Genomic DNA, 14216 nt, shown 5'->3' on the forward strand with positions numbered 1-14216 from the left:
TAACTTAATGATGATGTGCCTTGGTGTGTTCCTCTTTGGGTCCAACTTTTTTGGGACTCTCTGGGCTTCCTGGACTTCCTGGAAGTCTATTTCCTTCACCAGATTAGGGAAGTTTTCCTTTATTATTTATTCAAGTAAGTTTTCAATTTCTTGCTGTTGTGGTTCTCCTTCTGGCACCCCCATAATTCGGATATTGGAAAATTTCAGGTTGCCCCAGAGATTCCTCAGCCTCTCTTAATTTTTTTTTGATTCTTGTTTCTTCATTCTGTTCCGGTTGGATGTTTATTTCTTCCTTTTGTTCCAAATTGTTGCTCTGAGTCCTGGTTTCCTTCCTGTCACTGTTGGTTCCCTGAATATTTTGCTTTATTTCACGTTGGATATCTTTCATTTGTTCTTTCATTTTTCGACCAAGCTCAATCAGATCTGTGAGGATTTTGATTACCAGGGCTTTAAATTCTCCATCAGATAGGTTGGTGATCTCCTCCAGGCTTAGCTGTCTTTCTGAGGCTTTGCTCTGTTCTTTTTTTGGGCCCTATTTCTTTGTCTCGGTGCAGCTGATTGGTTGTGCTGGGGGGTGGGGCCTTAGGTAGTCACCCCGCAGGATGACCCTCCTTGCTGTTGGGCCGCAGCGCTGCCTGCGGGGGAGGGGCCGGAGAGGGGGCTGTGGCTTGCCTGCTCCTCTCCAGGGAACTTTTCAATGAACTCTCCTGTGAGACTGAGAGAAACTCCCGCAGCAGCAACCCCCGCGGAGCCCCGTCAGCTCTGAGGTTGTTTTCCCTTCCAGGCAGCCCCTCCCACTCAGCCCCACCCCCCCAGTCTGCTGCACATGGCAGCAGTTTTTCTGAGGGTCCGCCACCCTACTGGTCTGGTTGTTCTGGTTGATTTTTTCTTTAATTCCTTGGTTGTTGGAGTTCCATGGAGTTTGATTTTCTGGCGCTTTTGGTTTATTGATTTTAGATTGGTTGTTATCCTCCTTTTGGTTGTGCGTGAAGCGAAGGGTTTCTACCTACACCTCCATCTTGGCTGGAACTCCCATTTGCATCAGATTATTTTGACACGAAAGAATGGTTGTGAAAGAAAGCAGTTGTCTTGTTAGTCTTTACAGTTCTGCTCTCTTGGGAACATTGTCAGCATAGACTGGAACCAGATCAGATCACTGAGTTCCTACGTGTGCGTTTCTGTGACTTGGAACACTCGGGAGTAGCGCTCTCAGTCTGGCAGACTTTCGTACGTGTGCCCACAGGACGGCGAGACCCCGCTGATAAAGGCCACCAAGATGAGGAGCATCGAAGTGGTGGAGCTGCTGCTGGACAAAGGCGCTAAGGTGTCTGCCGTGGACAAGGTGAGACACCTGTGTGCGAGACACCATCTGGACGGTGGCTGTGGGCTGACCTGTGCATCTGGTGGACGAGCGGTCAGACTGCAGTGGTGCAGGGAGAGGTCGCTTGCTGGGCCCTCTGTGTGGGGTCCCCGGGCTGCAGCCCCTTCCTGGCGGTTCCCCGTGTGCTGAGCTGAGAGGGGGTGGGGGCGGGCTCTGCGTGCTAGCAAGGAAGCTGCCTCAGATTGAACCTGTGCCGCGGTAACCAGTTGGGGGCTACGGCGAGCACTGTAGATGGAGGGACACGTGAAGGCAGAGCTTCTTGCAGATGTGCGGCAGGGAAGACTCCAGCAGGCCTGGAGGAGACAGACTCCCAGAGCAACTGGCATCACTGTGCCCAGCAGGAGAAGGGGGCTCCGTCCCACGTCCAGGCTCTGCTGCTCTGTCACGTTAGGCGGGGCAGCAGTGTGGGTTGTGAAGCTTCCAGACAGAAGGGGGAAGTCTGTGAGCCAGGACTGGAGCTGGCTGAGGAAGGCAGCTGGCGTCTGTGGGCAAATAAGTGCTGGGAGTAGACTGGGGCTGGGAGGAGCTGCAGGGTGACTTCAGGGGAGGGGAGGAGAGTGACCCTCGTTTCGGAGGGCTGTGGGAGAAGTCGTTCCCAAGGAAAGCTAGGTAAGGAGCGGGAGAAAGAAATTGCAGGGAAAATCTGAGATAAAAACCCACATTATTTATGTACTCTACGTGAAAAATATGAGTTCAGATTTTCAGTCATTTTACAGAAACAGGACAATTGTTACTCTGTACATTCTATATTTAAAAATATGAAGGTTCATGGTTTCTGCCACTGTTTTACAGAAAGGGGACACTCCTTTGCACATCGCTATCCGTGGGAGGAGTCGGAAACTGGCAGAACTCCTTTTACGAAATCCCAAAGATGGAAGGTTACTTTACAGGCCCAACAAAGCAGGCGAGACCCCCTACAACATCGACTGCAGCCACCAGAAGAGTATTTTAACTCAAATATTTGGAGCCAGTAAGTACTGGGCTTTGTTCTTGACTGAGCTTTTGAAAAAATGAATGTCCTATGAAAAAATTTGGAGACCAACAGCAATTTTGCATCTGTCACTTAACTAGAAATTACAGAAGTTGAGGAAGTTATTTTTCGGGGGACAGATACTCCTCCCTGTCTGAGCTCTTTTGCGTCGTGTTGTACTTTCTCAGTGAAGTGCATTTGGAGGGACCAATCAGCTGCCAAGACCTAAAAACCTAGCCCTCGTTTTTTAAAACTCCTCTTCCGTCATTCTCCCAGGTAGACTCTTTGTTTCTAGTCCAAACACGCCCTGGGTTCTGGCGTGGCCCAGGCACCTCCATCCTCTGCCTTTGCAGGTGCTGGCCACCGCAGGGCTGGCCTGCTCCGTCCCCGTCCCCATCCCCATCCCCACCCCCACCAGCGCGCTCTCTGTGTTCACATCCTCTCCCCACGGCTCCCGTCGCTGCCGCTGCCTCAGGACGCTCCGCCTGCTCTGCCTGGGCAGGCACACGTTCTGCCTTGCCGGATACTTGAGCGGTTGTGTTTATATTATCTTTTTTAATCCTTACTATGTATGGCTTGTGATCCTGTTCCTTTCAGAATTTTCTCCCGTCCAGATCCCCGGTTCCTCGGGGCCCTGTTTGTTGTCCCTGTGTCCTCTGGAACATGCAGTTAATGCCTTGACTGCTGTGCTCAGGTGGTTTTTGATCGACAGGAATGCACATGAGAATGTGAGCACTCAGGTGGGGCCTTTCAAAATCTGGAGCAACTCTAGTAGAGCAGTTTTTCCTTGAATTAAAAAAGAGGCATGTTACCAGTGTATCCAACAAAGAAACCAGCAGGAGGTAGCAGAACCCTGCCACCTTCCCCTTTAGCTTCTCACTGCATGTTGTCTGTAAGAGGATTCTTGTAAAATATCTTGAATTATAATAACATGTACTCATTAAATTTCAAGGGTGAAGACACATGCAGTATCAGTAGTACAGATTCCCCCATCCCCTATCGCCTAATTCATCATTGTTTGAATGACCCTCCCAGAGTTTTTTTGCATTTCTAAAAATGTTTTATACCGTATCTATACTGTTAAAAAAATCAGATCGTACTGTCTTATAAAAGTTTTTAATAATGAACTGAATCATTTTAATTGTATAATCTTTCATTTGTAGTATTTTAACAGTACATTAAGGTCTCCGTTGATGAATAGCTGGTTTGTTTTGCTACTAAAAGCTGGTGCTGCGGTGAACATCTTTTACACACATCCACTAACTCTTATTTTAGGGTTATTTTCTTGGAATCAACTCCCCAAAGAGGAGCTGGCAGGGCGGCACGTGTTCGCAGCTTTGATAGGCTTTTCGAAATGGCTGGAGCGCTGTCTTCTCCCTCGGCCACGCGCCCAGTGCAGTCCTCTGCAGCCCCGCTGGCCAGACCCGTAAGGGGACGCGCATTTCAGTTCTCACTGTACAGTTACTGTGAGACTGCGGCCCTGTCCTACGTCCCTGGCTGTTTGCGTTGTTGCCGTTCTCCTCTGTGTCCCTGGCCCGTGTTTCTCTTGAGTTTATAATATTTTTAAAAATGGATTTTAAGTGTCTTTGTATGCTACGGATACTGATCCTGGATCTAGCATACCCGTTGCGTCCCTCTCCCCGGCTTATTCTTCATTTATGGTGATGTGTGTTTTATTCCCCGTCCCAAAGTTACACATTTCTTTTTAGTTTGTCAGTCTTTCCCTGCAGTTCTGGCTTTAGTATTCTGTTGAGAAAGACTTTTTCCAAGGAAAGATTTTAAAAGTTTTTTCTGCCCTGGCTGGTGTGGCTCCGTGGATTGAGTGCTGGCCTGCAAATGAAAGGGTCGCTGGTTCAATTCCCAGTCAGGGCACATGCCTCTAGTAGGCCAGGGTCTCTAGTAGGGGGCCTGTGAGAGGCAACCACACATTGATGTTTCTCTCTCTTTCTCTCCCTCCTTTCCCCTCTGTCTAAAAATAAATAAATAGAATCTTTAAAAAAAAAGTTTTTCTCCTAGTATTTTTATGATTTTATTTTTTAATGTTTCAGAAACTTACTTTTATTATACAAGGTATGAGATGTATGGAGTAATAATTTTATTTTTTTTAAATGGATGTCTAACTTCTTAATACCTCTTACTAATTCATACTTTTCCCACTGATTTAGAATGTATTTATGTTCATATCTGGTGGGAGTTCTACGATGTTTTAGTTATTGAAGCTTTATGGACAACTACTTTTCGGTAGTCTTTAAATTTTTTTCTTAGGTACTCTTACATGGTTTTGCTTTTCAGTTTTTCAGAACATTCTCTGGTTTTCTTATTGGAATTGCCTTAAAGTGATAGGTTAATTTGGGGAGAATCGATAACTTTAAGCCATTGAACTTTCCTGCCTGGAACTGTGGAGTGTCTCCTCTTCTCGGATTAGCTGTGGTCTTCAGGGACTTTTGTAGGTGGTTTATGTAGCTGTCACACGCGTTAAGATTGTTCCTGTGGACTGCTCTCTGCTTTGGTCATATTGTATTGATTCTAAAATGACCCTGTTCCGCATTTCAGCATCTCTGAAATTGGACTGTGTCTTATAACTGATGTCAGTAGGTACGTTAAGTTCCGTAACACGGTATTTAAGACTGTCTGAACCTGTTTTTACACGGTCTGACCACTCACGTAAGTTTTTTTCTCTAGTTAAGTAAACAGTGGATGAGAACTGACGTCTCCCTTTGCTCCCAGGACACTTGTCTCCTACGGAGACAGACGGGGACATGCTGGGCTATGACCTGTACAGCAGCGCCCTGGCGGACATCCTCAGCGAGCCCACCATGCAGCCGCCCATCTGCGTGGGGCTCTACGCCCAGTGGGGGAGTGGGAAGTCCTTCCTGCTCAAGAAGCTGGAGGGTAAGGGGCCGTGTGTGCAGTCTGCTGGCTTGATGTTCTGTGAGTGAAGGAAGGTGGAGTTCTTGGTGTGGGACGTGTGTTACATGCTGCACTAAGTTGACAGGAGTGGGGTTTGACTGTCCTTGTCGGTCCCCCTCACTCGTTTCAGTTCTCTTCCTGAGACGAAGGCCCGCTGTGTGATGACCCGTTAACCCCGTGGCAGCAGTTCCTGCCCGTGCTGTTGGCCCCACACCCAGCGCCCTCACGCACTGGCAGGGTGCATGGCCACACCTGCCCGCACCGCCTGTGCGTGCTCTGTGCTGCTCGCTCTTGCGGACGGACCAGACGCTTTTCCTGGGTTGGTCCCCATACCAGGAGCTTCCTAGACGGCTCCCCTTCCTGCCTCCCAACACCCACGTTTTTGCTTGGCAACATCTCACTCGTTCCTCAAGGCCAAGTTTCAGCACTGCCTGTAAAATTTTTACTAGCTTTCATAGAAAGAACAATTTGTTTAAGGCTCACTTGGGCTCAACACCCACCCGGAAGATCTGTGATTCCCCAATGTGATTGGAGGGCGAGGGCTGAGTGGGGCGTCAGACAGTGTGGCGGGGGTGTGCAGTGAGGACACAGCAAAGTCACAATTTCCGGTGTCCCATCCGGAGACCGTACCTTGCTGCTTACGTAAGGCAAACCTCAACAAGTAAGCATCAACAAAGCCCCCGCCGATGGAATTACCTGGAGAAGGATTTTGTGCATCTTCCCAGGAAGCAGGAGAGCGGGTTGGGTGGGCAGGCGCCCCTCGGCAGTGGGACTCTCACGGTGGCCACAGGAGATCGCTGGTCTCACCCAGGGATGTGGTGAGGGCCCAGTGACCGTTCACATTCAAATGAGGAGCGCTCAGATTGGGTCAGGAGTCGTGCTTCTTAAACCGGCAGTGATGTTCTCACGCCGTCTCTCTCCAGATGAAATGAAGACTTTCGCAGGACAGCAGATCGAGCCTCTTTTCCAGTTCTCGTGGCTGATGGTGTTCCTGACGCTGCTGCTCTGTGGTGGGCTTGGGCTGCTGCTCGCCTTCACGGTCGACGCGAACCTCGGGGCTGCCGTGTCCCTGAGCTTCTTGGCTCTCGTGTACATCTTTTTCGGTGAGTCTCGGCCTTTGTGTTTTTCACAGACGCGGAAAGTCTCAGCTCGTCGTTTCACGTGGGAGGTTATCTGTGTCTGTCTCCTAACACCTGTGTTTTTCACAGTGAGGCTAGAAAGTTGATCTTTTTGCTGGTTTATAAGCTGGCCTAAAGGAACACCGCCCACAGCCTGGCTGGGGTAGCCTTAGAAACTAGTGTTCCACTTGTTAATACAGAAGTGGAACTCTAATTTATTGTACTTGCCCTTTTATATGTCGGTTAGTGGTTTATATTTAAGTCTTTCTTGAAAATAGGTCTTCATAGCCATCACTGGCATGCTCTTGAACATTTGGCCACGATTGTAATTTTTATTTTATATAAAAGCAAAATTAAAAAAAGTGTGTGTGTGTGTGTGTGTGTGTAAAATCCCTGTTCTTAGGGCGTCTTCAGCTGTGAGGAGGGAAGCAGACTTAGGACTGGAGGAACTGGTCGCTCCAACAGTCGTGAAGAGTGATGAAGTCCGACGTATTTACGCTGGAGTCTGAAGCAGGCGATGTTTCTGTCTAAGGCTTTGTCTCTCTTATGTCATATTTTAGTCTGTTAACTTTCCAGTTTTCATACACCATCTATATATTGGTGGAGGTTAATTAATTGAGGAGCTTTTCCAGGTGTAGTTAGGAAACAGCACAGGACGTGAAAAATTACGTAAACCTACCAGTCGTACTTGATTGTTAGGAGAAGAGAGGCTGCTTGATTAATGATTGTTTTGGATATTTTTGTTTTCTTAACTGTGCATTTCAGTTGTCATCTACTTTGGTGGCCGGAGGGAAGGAGAGAGCTGGAATTGGGCCTGGGTCCTCAGCACCACACTGGCAAGACACATCGGCTATTTGGAGCTGCTCCTCAAACTGATGTTTGTGAACCCCCCCGAGCTGCCGGAGCAGACCACTAAGGCCTTACCTGTGAGGTGAGTGGGCCCTTTGACAGGGGCAGCTTTATTTGCTTCTAACCCTCACCTGAGGGTATACTTACTGATTTTAGAGAGGGAGAGAGAGAAACATCAATCAGTTCCCTCCTGTACACGCCCCGACCAGGGGTCGAATCTGCAACCTTTTGGTGCACGGGACCATCTGCGAGCCACCTACCCAGGGCTTGGGTACCACCTTCTAGTCATATCTCAAGGGCTGTCGAGATGTCTGATTCCTTCCTAGACTCTGTCATGACCTTTTTCCTCTCTGCCTTTAGTGAGAATTCCTTCACATAAGTGTGCTGCACATGACTTTGTTACTGTCTTTCCAAAGAAAACTGTGAGCTACCAGAAGTGGAAGATACCTAGTTTCAAGTTCTTCTCTTTCCTCCTTTGAATTTGAAACACGGCACTTGCAGTGAGACATAGAGAAGCACAGGGTAAATGATGGATGTTGCGTGGTTTCTTCAGCGGGCTGAGGAACGTCCCTTCCTTCCCCAAGGTTCTTGTTTACAGACTATAACCGGCTGTCCAGTGTGGGCGGGGAGACGTCCATGGCCGAGATGATCGCCACCCTCTCGGACGCCTGTGAGAGGGAGTTTGGCTTTTTGGCAACCAGGCTCTTTCGAGTGTTCAAGACTGAAGATACGCAGGGTAGGACTTCCCCCTCCTCCTCCTCCCCCGCCCCCCGTGTGTGTGGGGTTCAGGATGCGCTGCACACGTGAGTGAGCATCAGATCTGCTGTGTGCTGGCCCTGCGGCGATGGGGTCTCCTGGGTACTTGCGGGTCAGTGACCGGTAAGGCCGTCTGTTGTGTCACAGGTAAGAAGAGATGGAAGAAAACGTGCTGCCTCCCGTCTTTCGTCATCTTCCTGTTCATTCTTGGCTGCATTATTGCCGGGGTCACCCTCCTGGCCATCTTCAGGGTCGACCCGAAGCATCTGACAGTGAATGCCGTCCTCATATCCATCGCGTCCGTCGTGGGCTTGGCCTTCGTGCTCAACTGTCGAACCTGGTGGCAGGTGCTGGACTCCCTCCTGAATTCACAAAGGAAACGCCTCCACAGTGCTGCCTCCAAGCTGCACAAGCTGAAGAGCGAGGGGTTCATGAAAGTAAGCGCTCAGTGGCTGTGGGGGCGGCCGGGCTGTGAGTGTGCGGGCATTCGGGCTTCAGGGCGTGTGTGTGCCGAGTGTTCGCCTGTTTCGCTTGTAGTTTCAGTCCAGGTTTTTCCTGTGGAAATGCATATCTGAAGTGGGAAAGTTACAACAAGAGCGTGTTTTTATAAAGTAGACTTTTATGAGATATCAAAGGAGTTAGCAGATCAGTTACTTCATAGGTGGTAATTCCTACCTGATAATATGGGTTCTCCAGAGCGGCGATTTCCAGCTCGTGTGCTTGCTGCAAGAACTTTTAAAACATGCACTACCTGATTGTTTAGTCAGGGACACTGGCCTCTTTTCCCTGAGACTGTCAAATAAAAAATGACAACGGCCAGCACAGCAGCCGCCCAGTGGGGAAGACCTGTCTTAAACCACAAACATAAAGGTCCTATCACAGAGCTGCACCTCACTGGTCTCGTTGCATAATAAGGCTGCATCTGATTGGTTAGTTTTTGGGTACCAGGAATCCTAATGTACAAGTATAGTCACCTGATTTTTTAAAAAGTCACTTTGGAGCAAAAAGAGTAGGTAATTACTATTATTTTTGTGTAAACCAAAGCCACACTGTTTTTTTGCTACATCAGCCAAAAAATAAATATTCTGTGGTGTGCCACAGAGCTTCAGTAATTAGTTGATGAGAGCTGTGAGATGACGGCATTGGGAACCGCTGCCCTAGAGCCGGGTAGAGTGAGCAGCCCGAACCGCCGAGACAGGAAATAGGGTCGTTCTTTCAGAACCCAAGGGACTGGGCACAGCATCTGCAGCACCTGCCTTTGGTCAAGGTCATGTGCCATCAGGGAGCCAACTGCAGTTGAATCATTTAGATCTGCATTCAGATCTCAGACTCTAGACATTCAGAACACGTGATCTTGGAAAGAAGTCACTCAGCCCAGTTTAATACAAAAACAGGATGTGACAGGGCCGAGCTCATTGTAAGGGCGAAACACTCCCGTTTACATGAGGTCACTGTGGGACTTGTGACGCACCCACTGCGGTTTAAGGGGAACCGTGACTGGCAGTGAGGACTTCGGATTGCTTTCTTCCCGGTAGATGGCTTCCGTCAGGCTCTGCAGGGAGCGTGCCGAGCCCCTCGTGTCTTCAGGGCTGTCTGTCCTCTCCGCCAGGTCCTGAAGTGCGAGGTGGAATTGATGGCCCGGATGGCGAAGACCATCGACAGCTTCACTCAGAACCAGACACGGCTGGTGGTCATCATCGACGGGCTGGACGCCTGCGAGCAGGACAGAGTGCTCCAGATGCTGGACACTGTACGTCTCCCATCGTGACACCGTGACTGTCACCCGTGGCAGCTGGGGGGAGTGACTTCTTGAATAGCTCACATGGAATCGGAATAGTACTTTTTCTTTTGTAATGATAACCATTTTCATGCTGAAGCACAGCAAGAGTAAATAATCACCGCAAACAGATTGAAATAACTTAACTTGCTGGCGGGGTGGGGAGAAGACCTGCACGGGGGAGTTCTGAAGGCCGTCGCGTGACTCCGGCTGCTCCTTGCCGGTGGTTAGGGCTCAAGTGAGAGAGGAAGGCAGGGAGCCCACAGAACCTGTGGGGTTCTTGTTCAAGTTGGGCGTACCAGGGGCTCTCTGCGGGTGTGTTACGTGCACCAGTGTGTACCTGGGCAGAGACTGGTGTGCCCCGTGCCTCGTGTGTGTTCACGGGCACTTCTCATGTGAATCCATCCTGTTACACGGACCCTGTGTGTCTAAATAGGGCAGCGTTCGTCGTTTTCCTGGGCGGCCTCACCGCTGCGCGGGGGTGAGAGCGTGTCGGGTGGCGAGAAGCCCGGTGGAGACCTCAGTGACACTTGTTTTAATACAGAATAGTACTCTGATGAGAAGTAGTTTTTAAAAAAATAGAGTCATCGAAGGTAACACAGATTTGAAGAAACTTTATTACGTTGGGTAATTTAAAATGTATGTCGCGAACATACTTGTCTTCCACCGCAGGTCCGAGTTCTGTTTTCAAAAGGCCCGTTTATTGCCATTTTTGCAAGTGACCCGCACATCATCATAAAGGCGATCAACCAGAACCTCAGCAGCGTGCTCCGGGACTCGAACATCAACGGGCACGACTACATGCGGAACATCGTGCACCTGCCCGTCTTCCTCAACAGCCGGGGGCTGAGCAGCGCCAGGAAGTACCTCGTAACTGCAGCCGCCAACGGGGACATCCCGTGCTCGGACGCCGCGGGTGAGCGGCAGGTTCTTCGGGGCTTTGGGGTGGAAGGAGGTCCGTAGTTTTTCGTGGTGACTCACCTTCTACCTTGGCAAGTGCTGTTGGCAGTTCACTCGCCTTTCGCTGTCGCGTGTGACAGACTGCCAGCACAGACGGCGCTCTGGTCTGTTGTTTAAGGGGCCCAGGAGGACGCTGACAGAAGAGTCTCACAGAACAGCCTCGGAGAGATGACGAAACTCGGCAGCAAGACAGCCCTCAATCGGCGGGTAAGATGCCGTTCGTTTCGAGCCACGTGTTTGTGTCGCTGTCACTGGAATAAAGTGAAGGGGATGTCACTTTATAGTCGTTTGTGAACTGAACTCATCAAATGACGATTGTCACTGATTTTCCTTTCTGCTTCAGTGGTTCTCGGGGAGTGTCAACCTACGGCCGTAACAGCTGTGAACTGACAGCAGCCCCTGTCTTCCCCTAGCCTGTTCTCAGCCACATGTCGCTCCAGCCCCCGCCCGATGGCATCCGAGTCCCTGAGGGGGGTTTCACAGCCCCTCGGGTGCTCACCCAGCAGGAGAGCCTGCATTCACTCTGGGCGCCGTTGGCCCACCGCTGTGAGGGGGAGGCGGCGGGTCATGGCAGGGAGGCCCCTTGCACTAGCTTCCCACTGGCCTTCCTCCTCCCCGGGTGTTTGTGGGGGTGGGGGGAGACCGTCTGCTGCACCCACACAGTGATTGTGTGCCCCTCCCAGCCGCCTGGCTTTCCTCCCGGAACTCTAGTTGCTCCTGCCCCAGCCCGTGCCTTCATGGGCACTGTTTTTTTGGGTTGTTTGGGTTTTGGGTTTTTTTGTTTGTTTTAAGTTTGTTAGCCATAAATTTGGATATTTTACGTTTAAAAATGTGTCTTCAGTGATGTTTTGGCAATCTGATTTTATGCCTCCCCCCATGGAAGTGTGGATACAGAGTTAGTATTATGAGTGACAGTTGATGACGCAAGATCTAGCAGGGTGTGACTTAGCCTTTGACTTTCTGTCCTGAGAGTTTGCACCCGTGGGTTCCCTGTGGTGGCACCCACCGTTTCCGTGGTCCGTGACCTTTGAAGAGAAGGCACCTTGTTGTGCCTGTTCCTCCTCTGGAGGTGGCGTTCCCCGCCCCGCCCGGTCAGGTGCCTTTAATTGATGCAGTTACTTTGTGCATTTAGTGTGGATGTGGGGATGGAGAGAGCAGCTGTGCCTTTTGGACAGTTGTCACGCATCAAATAAAAATGCTGAGTCCTTAAAACTAAGCAAGGAGCTGTTTGCGCTATTATTTCAGGGTCCCTACGCATCCCGAGCTCCTACGAGAGTTTGAACTGAATTCTCGGTACACAGTTCTGCTTACTCACAATCTCCAGGGCACTGAGCTTTCTCAGGCTGTGCAGCCACAAGTCGCTCTCCCTCTGAGCTGCGCCCAGGCCTGAGCGCAGCCCTGCCCCCGGGAATAGGAGTGCTCCCCTCAGTCTGCGGCCTCGACCTCCGCCTGCGACGTCGTGTCGTGGGGCCGTCAGCACGCGCTGCCCTCCAGGGCGCCCGGCGTCCGGAGACCGGCAGCGCGGCTCACTCCATCAACCGGGGCTGTTTCAGGACACCTACCGGAGGCGGCAGATGCAGCGCACCGTCACACGGCAGATGTCCTTCGATCTGACCAAGCTGCTGGTGACGGAGGACTGGTTCAGTGACATAAGCCCGCAGACCATGAGGAGGTTACTCAACATTGTTTCTGTGACAGGTGACTTGTTTTTAACTGTCTTCTCGTAGAGTGAGCTCTAGCCTTAACGGAGCAGTTCCGTTGCAGAGACAAGGCGTGGGCTGTGCTCACGTGTAGCCACGGCTGAACTCCGGTTTCGTCTGCACCAAGTGCGTCTCGTGAAACCAGTGTTAGCCTTGGCAACGAAAACCGGCCGTCGGTTATGCTGCGTTATTTTAGAACTTGAGGATTTAAAAAATCCTTTCTTCCATCTCAGGCTGACTGGGGTACAAGGTAAAGGACCCTTCCACTGATCTAGCAGGCCAGACCCCTCCAAGGAGAAGGCTTGCGTGAATAAGCAGAGGGGCTGCGGGGTGCGGGCCTGGGGATGCGCGAAGAACTGGGTGGGGAGGATGTCCGTCAGTAGTCGGAGAGGGCTGTTCATTCACGTGTGAGCCAGAACAGCCAGACCCTAATACAGCTGTAAACCGACAGCCTTTAAAGTTCGAAAGCAGTAATATCTGCTGTTCAGAACCCCAACTAAATCGAGGATGACATGGTGAGGCAGGAAGCAAGGCGGCAGCCCTGAAAGTGTGAGGTGCCGCTGTCCCCACGAGAGCGCCCCGTCGGCACTGCCGTGGGGCTCAGAAAACCCCAGAGGTGGGCGGGGCTTTTAAGAACTTTGTGAACGGGTTTTATAAGCACAGTGTAACCCCCCTAAAAATGAAAGTGTGGGGTCACATGTTCACACGTGGTAGAACAAGAAGGGACCGGCACATTTGGGCAGTCCCGTCCCAGGCGCGCCCGTGTCCTGCTGTGTGGCGGTGGGCCACGGCACGACCGTCTGACACACAGCGCTGCGTGTGTGTGGTCAGAGCCATGCGATCGGCGCAGCCCGGGTGGGAAATCACGTGAAACTGCGTTAGGAGTGGCCGGGAGTGGGAGTTAGCCCAGGAAGCTTCCCATCAGAGCTTCTGGGTCATAGAAGCTGTGTGTGTAGTAGGTCTGCGTGTGCTGTGTAAATCAGATGGCAGACTTCAAAGATTTAAAGTTAAATTATTTGTGAATGTGCCAAGTGTTTTGTTAGCACAGCATCACACATCTGTTAACTTCAGAATGTTCTTGTGCTCCTTCCAGGGCGATTGCTGAGAGCCAATCAGATTAGTTTCAACTGGGACCGGCTTGCGAGCTGGATCAACCTGACCGAGCAGTGGCCATACCGCACCTCGTGGCTCATCCTGTACTTGGAGGAGACTGAAGGTGTCCCGGACCAGATGACACTAAAAGCCATCTATGAAAGGTGCCTTGATCTCTTTATGTTTAACTGTGGCTTAGACTGAGTTGACTTTTCAGAAAAAAGTTAATGCATTTAAAGCAAAATGAATACAAAGCGTTATGTATAAAGTGGACACTTCCAAATTCAACTGATGATTCTCACTAACTCCATTATACTTTTGGAGTTGTATTAGCACAGGTATATATTACATCTTATAAAATTTATAGCTTTGTCCTGGCTGGTGTGGCTCAGTGGATTGAGCACTGGCCTGCAGACTGAAAGGTTGCCGGTTCGATTCCCAGTCAGGGCACATGCCTGGGTTGTGGGCCAGGTCCCCAGTAGGGGGATGGATGCAAGAGGCAGCCAATCGATGTTTCTCTCACACATTAGATGTTTCCCTCCTGTTTTCCCTCCTTTCCCCTCTCTCTGAAAATAAATTAATAGAATATTTTAAAAAATAAAATTCATAGCCTTATTTGGATATATTTGTCCCTTTTCATTGTAAGCTATGTGATAAAATGTTTAATAGTCCTATTGGCTTTATGAATTTATATATAAAAATG

At 50.2% G+C, this 14216-nt stretch overlaps 1 protein-coding gene across 8 annotated transcripts in view; it reads left to right on the forward strand.

The window, feature by feature from the left end:
• The window catches only part of KIDINS220 (kinase D interacting substrate 220), a 73143-nt gene that overhangs the window by 20746 nt on the left and 38181 nt on the right, over positions 1-14216 (forward strand). For all 8 annotated transcript variants that reach the window (XM_053923710.1, XM_053923707.1, XM_024552441.3 and 5 more), the window contains 12 exons: positions 1244-1342; positions 2174-2351; positions 5079-5243; positions 6185-6364; positions 7145-7310; positions 7813-7964; positions 8132-8421; positions 9594-9734; positions 10434-10677; positions 10840-10928; positions 12275-12419; positions 13515-13677. In XM_053923710.1, coding sequence (XP_053779685.1) covers positions 1244-1342; positions 2174-2351; positions 5079-5243; positions 6185-6364; positions 7145-7310; positions 7813-7964; positions 8132-8421; positions 9594-9734; positions 10434-10677; positions 10840-10928; positions 12275-12419; positions 13515-13677 — 2012 coding nt within the window. The remainder of the gene's footprint in view (positions 1-1243; positions 1343-2173; positions 2352-5078; positions 5244-6184; positions 6365-7144; positions 7311-7812; positions 7965-8131; positions 8422-9593; positions 9735-10433; positions 10678-10839; positions 10929-12274; positions 12420-13514; positions 13678-14216) is intronic.

The sequence above is a fragment of the Desmodus rotundus genome, chromosome 5, assembly GCF_022682495.2.
Source record: "Desmodus rotundus isolate HL8 chromosome 5, HLdesRot8A.1, whole genome shotgun sequence".
Taxonomy (NCBI): domain Eukaryota; kingdom Metazoa; phylum Chordata; class Mammalia; order Chiroptera; family Phyllostomidae; genus Desmodus; species Desmodus rotundus.